This window comes from Salvelinus sp. IW2-2015, linkage group LG6.2 (genome assembly GCF_002910315.2).
Source record: "Salvelinus sp. IW2-2015 linkage group LG6.2, ASM291031v2, whole genome shotgun sequence".
In the NCBI taxonomy this organism is placed as follows: domain Eukaryota; kingdom Metazoa; phylum Chordata; class Actinopteri; order Salmoniformes; family Salmonidae; genus Salvelinus; species Salvelinus sp. IW2-2015.
In genome coordinates this window covers 21,537,914-21,548,415 of record NC_036846.1, presented here as the reverse complement: position 1 = coordinate 21,548,415, position 10,502 = coordinate 21,537,914, and the positions used below count along the sequence as shown (strand labels likewise).

The following is a 10,502-nucleotide window of genomic DNA, read 5'->3' as shown; positions in this document are numbered from 1 at the left end:
ACGTCATAACCAATCGGAAAAGAGACGACACATACTTAACCAATCAGGGCAGAGGAAACTAGACTTCCGCCAGCGCCCACTGGCCCCTCCTTCACTGTGGCTATATTCAAAYGTTATTACAGTATTTTTTAAATTACAATGTACACGGTCATACATGATTCTTAATAAATTTCAGTTAGACATTTATTTAATGGAAATACAACAATTTAATTTCCCTTTGCAGGACCATTCGTTGTACATCTTTATTTTCTAATTTTTGTATTTCAAAACATGATCACTTGTACAACAATATCATGAACAAAAACCTAAGGTCACAAATGTATCCGTAATGACAATATATCGCTTTCTTTTCATGCTAAAAGGTTCGAAAATGATGCATTGATAACTTTTACTTATCAACATATTCACCCATTCAATGAACAATAAAGGTGTAGTTGTGTGAATAAATAATACAAAAAGGACCATTGGAACCATTACAAAAAAATAAACAGAAAATGTGGTTGCCCCTTCATTGATATAACGATCATTTTCCTTCATAAGAATAAAAAACTGGGACAAAATATTTTGATAACACTGCTTAAGCTAAAGGGGAAAAAAGTCAAACAATAGTGAATACATTTAGGAAATGGCCCTTTCTCCATCTCTGGTGTGTAATTCGTACCTAAACTGGAAAAAGGCAACTACTTGATTCCTTTATTTCTTCTTCTATAGGAGGGAATGAACTCTACAGGAGTTAGCTTGGTCCCATTCACTCTCTGAACAAATCTAATACAGTAACATCATCCTGGCCTCTTTTTTATTTTACAATCAAGAAGTATTTCTAATGTTTTATTACAGAAAAAAACTAAAATAAAACACATTAGCGCAGATGATGTCAATAATTTGTAAAATGATAAACAATAACACTATTAAGCGCACATACAGAATATAAAAACGTTTCAATAGACTGACAAGACAGTAGGTGAGGTTTCTCATCAGTAGAGGCTAGTTATACCAAGGATGAAACATTTTATTATCAATAATTAATTAAAAACAATAACAATTACAACACTCTAAACTACTCTTTTTAGTTCAACAGTGAAATTTACAATGGAACAGAATAAAAATATACTCAGAGCCTAAAACCCCCCAAAATATGGGTAAAAATAAATAAAAGCAACTCAGAAAAGCAGTCAAGTGTCCTTGTTATGCAGTCAAGTGTCCTTGTTATGAAACAGTAGGGTTGTGTGAGGGAAGAAGAGGTGAGGTGAGGCTAACTACTCCTATGACACTGGTTTACTATGCTTGGGTATGTCCAGGGAGATGTGGGCTGCATCCAAATGGAACCCTATTCTCTATATAGTGCATTACCTTTGACCAGAGCCCTGTAGGCGCTGGTCAAAAGTAGTGCACTATATAGGGAATAGGGTGCCATTTGGGGCACTCCTGTGTTAGCTTCTGGGATTCATGAATTCATTCGTTGACTTGTGCGATGATCATATCATGGATGATATGGGGGGAAATTACACTGATGACATTGGTGTTATTAAGTATCATCATAATACTTAGCACCCGTGTGGACTTCAATAAGCAATTCAATAAATGGCCATTAGGTTTGCTTTCATATGTAATCTACAAAATAATAATCTCAGGTTATAGGTCATTTCAGAATCTGATTATTKGTATGCGTTGAGGTTTTGGAGTTTATTCCAGCATATCTATCATCTTTTATGAAGGTTGATTGTTGTTGCTCACTAAATGGTTTCTCAGAGATATCTGATAGACTGTTAATTGTGACTAGAGGGGAAGCAGAGTGGTACTGCAGATCTGTAACCACTCAGGATTGGCAGTTGTGTGTTACTGAGGCCATCCATGTGACATATATCTCTCGGGACAGGAGAAGGCATGCTGGGTGTGAGAGTCACATGGGTTGAGAACAGAAAAACTAACATCTGAAAACACCCACAACTCTAAAACTTGACTGTGGTTTTGGGCCAAACATATTCAGAGTTCAGAGATTTAGACGTTTTAATGGACGCCATGTTGCCACCAAAAGTTCCAAGACAGCTGCATTTTAGAATGCAAATTGGAATGTCATTGGTATGGAATATTTGATGCCAAAATGGTGTACAGTCATACAGAACTCTGGAATCCTAAGGCTCTGAGAGTCTGAGTACAAGGCCAAAGAAAGGCAGAGTGTGTGGTGATGATTTSGGTTGGTGTGTGTGTATTTGTACTGTGTGTGTGCGTGGGACATGTGTGGCTTGTGTGTGTAGCATGTGTGTGTGTGTGTATGTAGCGTGTGTGTTCTTCTCAGCATGTTGTGGCCAGGGACTGGTGTATAGGTGGCTGGAAGCAGCGGACATGCTCCACGGTGGAACTATCCGTCTCCACAGCCTTCATRTACTTGTTAAGGATGGCAAAGATCTCATTGTTCAGGATCTGGTACTTCCTGATGCGATCAGCCATCTTCTTCAGCGGCTGTGGAGAGAGAGAGAGAGAGAGAGAGAGAGGGAGGGATAGCGAGAGAGAGAGAGAAAGAGATAGCGAGAAGGAGAGAGATATCGAGAGATAGCGAGAGATATCGAAAGATGGATAGCGAGAGAGAAAGAGAGAGAGGGAGGGATAGCGAGAGAGAAAGAGAGAGGGATAGCGAGAGAAGAGAGAGAGAGGGAGGGAGGGATAGCGAGGAGAGGGAGGGATAGCGAGAGAGAGAGAGAGAGAGAGAGGGGGGAGGGATAGCGAGAGAGAGAGAGAGAGGAGAAGAGAGAGAGAGAGAGAGGAGAGAGGGATAGCGAGAGAGAGAGAGGAGAGCGAGAGAGAGAGAGAGAGAGAGAGAGAGAGAGAGAGAGAGAGAGAGAGAGAGAGAGAGAGGAGAGGAGGGAGGATAGCGAGAGAGAGAGAGGTAGAGAGGAATAGTGAGAGAGAGAGAGGGAGAGGGAGGGATAGCGAGAGAGAGGGAGGGATAGCGAGAGAGAGGGAGAGAGGGGAGGAGGGATAGCGAGAGAGAAGGGGAGGGAGGGTTTGAATCGTATGATAGAATTAAAACCACAGACCAGGATTGTAGTAGCCAAGAACTTGCCACAAAGATGATGAGCTTCCTCCTCCTCATATATATCTTTCTCGTAAAAAAAAAAAATATAATAATAATAATAATAAAAAATTAAAAAAAATCACCAGCAGTTGACATATCCCTAAATTCAGTGGAGGCTGCTGAGGGGAGGACAACTCATAATAATGGCTGGAATGGAGTTAATGGAATACATCAAACACATGGAAACCATGATGTATTTGATACTATTCAACTGATCTCCGCTCCAGCCATTACCACGAGCCCTCCTCCCAATTAAGGTGCCACCACCACCTGTGCCCTAGATCCCCTTCTTATTTCTGTGCTAGCATGCTGGTTAAAAGTGTGTAAGATGTGTGCGTAGCGTCAGTGTGTACCCACACGTTCTTGATGATCTCATCCTTCCGTCCTGCCTCTGCACCTTGAGCAGGTGGTAGCAGAAGTCAAACAGGTCGAAGCGGCGCTGCTGACCCAACAGCACGATGATGGAACAGCCTGCCCAGTTCAGCCCGTCACCAAAACACTGCCTGCAGAGGACACGCACAGGGACGGCTTGCTGTTACTAACTTAGTAAGTACTTTGTATTTGTAGAAAACACTTTACAAATCAAGCTTCATTGATGGGTTTATCTATTACTGTATATCTGCAGTAAAGTCTTTGGTGCCCTGAGAGGACTACAGTAACTAAATGTTACTGTGTGTGAGTGTGTGTGTACACTGCCATGCCCCCTACAGTAACTAACTCTGCGGTGAACTCGTGAGTGCCGACAGGTATGCAGTAAACAAACTGCATGGCGCTCCAAGAGGCGGTGGAACTCCATACACGTCCCACGTGCATCACGCCGTTTTGTGGGGGGCGGGCCTCGCCACACGGCGTCCTGCAGGAAACTACGGATCCTCGTAAGGATCACCTCGAACATAGACAGGCCACAGCAAAGACGCTCCTTGGTCAACAGATCCCCCTCACGGGCTATAGCTATTTGCTGAAAAAAGAGGAGGAAAGGAAACATTAGGACAGGAAGGAAGAAGGAAAGGATACATTAGGAGAGGAAGGAGAACAGGAGTAAGGAGGAGCAGATCAAAATAGGGAAAGTAATTGTAATTGTTTTGGAACTTTGGTGCCAATATGGCTGCCCTTTCAAATTCTACATTTCAAACCAAGATTGCGGAAAACTGTCTAATGGTGTGGGTCAGGACAGAGAGCTAGGTGATGAGGTATGAATGGTGATGACAAGAAGGTAGAGTAGAGAGCCAGGTGATGAAGGTATAGATGGTGATGACAAGAAGGTAGAGTAGAGAGCTAGGTGATGAGGTATAGATGGTGATGACAAGAAGGTAGAGTAAGAGAGCTAGGTGATGAGGTATTGATGGTGATGACAAGAAGGTAGAGTGAGAGCTAGGTGATGAGGTATAGATGTGATGACAGAAGGAAGTAGAGAGCTAGGTGATGAGGTATAGATGGTGATGACAAGAAGGTAGAGTAGAGAGCACAGGTGATGAGGTATAGATGGGTGATGACAAAGAAAGGTAGAGTAGAGAGCCAGGTGATGAGGTATGGATGGTGATGACAAGAGGTAGAGTAGAGAGCTAGGTGATGAGGTATAGATGGTGATGACAAGAAGGTAGAGTAAGAGAGCTAGGTGATGAGGTATAGATGGTGATGACAAGGAAGGTAGAGAGCCAGGTGATGAGGTATGGATGGTGATGACAAAAGGTAGAGTAGAGAGCAGGTGATGAGAGTATAGATGGTGATGACAAAAAGGTAGAGTAGAGAGCTAGGTGATTGAGGTATAGATGGTGATGACAAGAAGGTAGAGTAGAGAGCCAGGTGATGAGGTATAGATGGTGATGACAAGAAGGTAGAGTAGAGAGCTAGGTGATGAGGTATGATGGTGATGACAAGAAGGTAGAGTAGAGGAGCTAGGTGATGAGGTATAGATGGTGATGACAAGAAGGTAGAGTAGAGAGCAGGTGATGAGGTATAAGATGGTGATGACAAAAGGTAGAGTAGAGAGCTAGGTGATGAGGTATAGATGGTATGACAAGAAGGTAGAGTAGAGAGCCAGGTGATGAGGTATAGATGGTGATGACAAGAAGGTAGAGTAGAGAGCTAGGTGATGAGGTATGGATGTGGTGATGACAAGAAGGTAGAGTAGAGAGCTAGGTGATGAGGTATAGGATGGTGATGACAAGAAGGTAGAGTAGAGAGCTAGGTGATGAAGGTATAGATGGTGATGACAAAGAAGGTAGAGTAGAGAGCTAGGTGATGAGTATAGATGGTGATGACAAGAAGTTAGAGTAGAGAGCTAGGTGATGAGGTATAGATGGTATGAGACAAAAGGTAGAGTAGAGAGCCAGGTGATGAGGTATGGAGTGTGATGACAAGAAGGTAAGTAGTAGAGCCAGTGATGAGGTATGGATGGTGATGAGAAGGTAGAGTAGAGAGCTAGGTGATGAGGTCATAGATGGTGATGACAAGAGGTAGAGTGTAGAGCCAGGCTGATGAGGTATGGATGGTGATGACAAGAAGGTAGAGCTCACCTGAGGGGTCCCCAGCCTCTCGATGAGGGGCACCAGATGGAGAGGAGCATACTTAGCCTCCAGCCTCTTCATCCTGACTTCCAGACGCTCCCCCTCTACACACACACACACACACACACACACACACGTTACTACACCAATCACATCAGTCAGATATGCATAATATTGACTGCCTTATCCCCCCCCATCCACCTTGATCTCAATCAGGATCCACACGCCTGGACCTGTATCACATACCTTTGATGTAGACCCTGGGGAGGATGTTCTGGAAGGGGGCTGCATGAAGCAGGTCACACACTTCCTCCTGGGACTGTGGTTAACACACACAGACAGAGGGAGAGACAGGGAAACACCGAGAGAGAGGCAGAGAGAGGTGACATTGAACACCAGCCAACATCTCTCCTGGACACATCTACACTACATGGGGTGGTTAATGGTGATGGGAGGGAGGTGTTATACTCATTAGTAAGGAGTGGAGTCAGAGGTACATAAGCTGTGAGAATGTGTGTATAAGTGAGAAAGTAGTAGGCTAGTAGAGTTATGATGAGATAATCAATCACTAGGTACAGTACATTACACTGGACTGATGTGTCATTGGTCTGATCTAACCTCTGGTAACCCCCCCCCCCGCACTACAGGCTACTGTCACTCAGGTCTGGCTAACCAATAGGAATGGCTGGAATATGGAATCAGCAAACGACAAGAGATCCAGATCAGGAAAGCTCCATTAAAACACTATGGAAGACAGAATGATCTGCATGCTGTGATCAGCCAGTACAAACACCCACCCACCCACCAAACCCACCCCATGAGGCAGTCAGAGGGAGACACAGACAGACAGACAGACCAGAGGGTATGAGGGTGTAAAGAGTGACAGTCAGGCGTTGAGAGAGAAGTCAGTGTTGACAGAGAGTATGGAGGCAGAAGTGAAGTTGAGCACATGAACTCAGCAAAAAAAGAAACGTCCCTTTTTCAGTACCCTGTCTTTCAAAGATAATTCGTAAAAATCCAAATATCTTCACAGATCTTCATTGTAAAGTGTTTAAACACTGTTTCCCATGCTTGTTCAATGAACCATAAACAATTAATGAACATGCACCTGTGAAACGGTCGTTAAGACACTAACAGCTTACAGACGGTTGGCAATTAAGGTCACACTTATGAAAACTTAGTACACTAAAGAGGTCTTTCTACTGACTCTGAAAAACACMAAAAGAAAGATGCCCAGGGTCCATGCTCATCTGCGTGAACGTGCCTTAGTCATGCTGCAAGGAGGCATGAGGACTGCAGATATGGCCAGGGCAATAAATTGCAATGTCCATACTGTGAGACGCCGATGACAGCGCTACAGGGAGACAGGACGGACAGCTGATCGTCCTTGCAGTGGCAGACCACGTGTAACAACACCTGTACAGGATCGGTTAAGCTCACTCCCGCGTGCGGGACTGGTACAGGATGGCAACAACAACTGCCCGAGTTACACAGGAACGCACAATCCCTCCATCAGTGATCAGACTGGACGCAATAGGCTAAGAGAGGCTGGACTGAGGGCTTCTAGCCTGTTTGTAAGGGCAGGTCCTCAGACATCACGGCGGCAACTGTCGCTATGGGCAAAAACCCACCGTCGCTGGATCAGACAGGACTGGCAAAAGTGCTCTTCACTGACGGAGTCGCGGTGTCTGTCATTCGCCCGAAATGTCCGGGGAACTTGCAGGTGCCTTGGTGGAAGAGTGGGGTAACATCTCACAGCAAGAACTGGCAAATCTGGTGCAGTCCATGAGGAGGAGATGCACTGCAGTACTTAATGCAGCTGGTGGCCACACCAGATACTGACTTACTTTTGATTTTGACCCTCCTTTTGTTCAGGGAACATTATTCCATTTTATGTTAGTTAGATGTCTGTGGAACTTGTTCAGTTTATGTCTCAGTTGTTGAATCTTGTTATGTTCATACAATATTTTACACATATGTTAAGTTTGCTGAAAATAAACGCAGTTGACAGTGAGAGGACGTTTCTTTTTCTTTCTTTTTTTTTTTGCTGAGTTTATTTTACAGACAGCCACCCAGAAACACACAGGCACCTCTATCATGGAAGCCAAGGACATGGAGAGATACTTTAAGATAATCACTTTTTATTATCAATTTATTTCCAAACATAGAATAATGATTGCAATCTTGGATTGTTCTTTATTTCTTACAATAATTTTAAAATCTCAATCCTTGGCTTTCATGGTCCTCCGGAGGTAAAACTTTGTGTGCCAAAGTAAGATGGTGAATATAAAAAAGAAAACACGGCAGCCCAAACCACAGAGAGAGAGATGGAGCTCAGTCAGGGTGTGTGGCAGCCCAAACCACGAGAGAGAGATGGAGATCAGTCAAGGTGTGTGTTTTTTTTACCAAAGACAAGACCTAGATTCTTACCACCTGTGGTAGTTTGCCAGCGTGTATAAGAATAGAGTTGCAATTCAGATACAGTCAATATCAACATTTCTGGAGGGTGAAACTTTATTAAGACTGAGATAGAAACATATATTAACAGATATATTAAACCAGACAGAGGGAGAATAGCCTGACGTGTATCAGTCCCTCTTTCTGAGTATGCTAAGGTGACCCTGAGAGAGAGAGAGAGAATAGAGAGAAGCGGGAATGGGAGGAAGAGAGGAGAGGAAAAGAGAGGGAGAGAAGAAAGGGGAGAGGAGAGAGGTGATGGATAGTATGAGAGGGGAAGAGGAGGGAGAGGGGAGGGAGATAGAGAGTATGAGAGAGGGAGAGGGAGAGGGTGATGGAGAGTATGAGAGGGAGGTGATGGAGAGGGAGGTGATGGAGAGGTGAGAGGTATGAGCGGATTGGAAAGGGAGGGGAAAGCAGGGAGAGGAAGACGGATGATGACTAGGGAGACGGAAGAAGTCGATTGAGTGGCAGCAGGAGTACTCGTGATGGATGAGGGTGGGGAGAGGAGAGAGGCTAGATCCTCGATGGAGGGAGATGGTAGGAGCTGATCGGTGCGATCATTGGCGAGAACGTAAGACTATGAGACTGATGGTGAGATGGGGAGAGGTATGGAGATATAGCCTGACAGGGTAGCATTAGTGAAGCGAAAAGGTGGGGAGGAGGGGAAGGAGCAGAAAGAGCGAGAGGAAGGGATAGAAGTGAAAAAGGAGAAGAGAAGGAGGGACTCACCAGAGCTTGTTCGATGAGCAGACAGAAGAGGATGGCGTTCCCCACCTCTCTGAGACTCTGGAAGACATCTGTCTTCAGCTCTGCGTACTCTATAATGTCCTTCAGCTGGTGGTGGAAGAACTCCAGGATACCTGGCAGGGAAGGACAATTAAATGTATTTTCTAAAGCCCTTTTTACATCAGCAGATGTCACAAAGTGCTTTACAGATACCCAGCCTAAAACTCCAAAGAGCAAGCAATGCAGACGTAGAAGCACAGTGGCTAGGAAAAACTCCCTAGAAAGGCAGGAACCTGGGAAGAAACCTAGAGAGGAACCAGGCTCTGAGGGGTGGCCAGTCCTCTTCTGKCTGTGCTGGGTGGAGATTATAAAAGTACATGTGGCCATTAAGGCCTGAACACAGCTAAAAGTTACATCTTCAAAGTGAAAATAGTTCAATGTTAAAACAACAGATCCGATCACATGGAGTTAAATACTATAAAAGGGACTGTCCTTGACTGATAAACACACATCAGTAGCTTGATGGAACATCCAGGTATGGTAGGATTATGAACTGCATCATGTTGACTATGACGATGTATATTCCGTCACTGTGCTCTCTATGACCGAGATCAGGCATACAGGAAGTCCATTAAAGTCCCGTACGGCCTGTTACGGTACAGAACACCCCTAATCTACCTAGCCTATAATCCCTGGGCATAGAGAGACATGCTAAACCAGCATATCTAATTTGATCAAATGGGTTTCAAACCTGGGTTGTCTGTATGAGTCATGGCTGTGTTAGCCATCTGAGATAAAGCCTAGACATTCACTGAACTACATCTGCCTACTGTATATCAACCGACCTGGGGATCCGTACTCGTGGCGAGGCAGGCGACAGATCTTGGGCATGACCTCGATCAGAGTCTTCACATACTGCAGGATAGTGCCCTGCAACTAGAGAGGAAAGAGAAGAGGAAGATGAAGAGGGAGAAGGAGGGTAAAAAGATGAGGAGATTAGTTGGATATACTGTTTTTAACAGAGCGCTGGTATGTAGGAGTACATTCAGACAATAATGAGAGACAAATAGCCCATAATACCAGGCTCTTGACTATCTTGAGCAGTTCCTCCATCACCACGGCGATGCCCTGGTAACCAAGGAGACGGCAGATGGTTTTGAAGTGGGGCGGGCCTACGAAGTTCCTGTAGGAGCTATAGATGTGGGAGTAGGCAATGTTCAGAGGCTGGGGGATGGATGAAAAAAATATCAGAAGCATGCTCTCAAAATAGGTACAAATGTTTCTCATTTCTTGTGTTGTATTCAAATAGGAGACCATATACAGTACATACCTTAGACCCATACAGGTAGTACGGCTGCACGTTGGCCGGCTTGTCTCGCTGAGGCTCCTGGGTAAAGGGGATGGCAGTCCGCACGAAGCTGAGGACACAAAGAATGAACGAGCTAGAGGTAAGGGGTCATTAGCAGGAGTCCACTTAGGTAATGACTAAATGGAATATAGATAACCAACTGCTGAACCTGAGCGATGAATTGGTAGACCTGCAAAGAACTGTAAGCTAGGGAACATGTCCAAGACTATCAATAATGACCCACCCACCCCCCCCACTGACCGGTTGGTGGAGCCGTTGTAGCAGTAGTTGGGGAGGAAGTCAAAGTTGAGTTCCCAGAAGACATGGAGCGTGATGCGTCCGTAGGGRGCAGACACATTGTGGTTGGCCTCGCGGAACATGGCGTCGA

General features: G+C 44.8%; 1 protein-coding gene and 1 long non-coding RNA gene across 2 annotated transcripts in view; one reads left to right on the top strand and one right to left on the bottom strand.

The window, feature by feature from the left end:
* Positions 1-228: 228 nt before the first annotated feature.
* The window catches only part of cyfip2 (cytoplasmic FMR1 interacting protein 2), a 32,241-nt gene continuing 21,967 nt past the window's right edge, over positions 229-10,502 (bottom strand). Inside the window, 12 exon segments of the mRNA XM_070444162.1 lie at positions 229-2,460; positions 3,427-3,452; positions 3,455-3,576; positions 3,792-3,850; positions 3,852-4,031; positions 5,590-5,684; positions 5,827-5,899; positions 8,770-8,900; positions 9,612-9,702; positions 9,847-9,990; positions 10,097-10,184; positions 10,376-10,501. Coding sequence (XP_070300263.1) covers positions 2,293-2,460; positions 3,427-3,452; positions 3,455-3,576; positions 3,792-3,850; positions 3,852-4,031; positions 5,590-5,684; positions 5,827-5,899; positions 8,770-8,900; positions 9,612-9,702; positions 9,847-9,990; positions 10,097-10,184; positions 10,376-10,501 — 1,303 coding nt within the window. The 3' untranslated portion in view covers positions 229-2,292.
* Positions 4,298-5,179, top strand: LOC139027982 (uncharacterized). Its single transcript, XR_011480112.1, has 5 exons — positions 4,298-4,383; positions 4,576-4,740; positions 4,837-4,932; positions 4,981-5,003; positions 5,098-5,179. It is a non-coding gene; the product is annotated as an uncharacterized lncRNA (long non-coding RNA).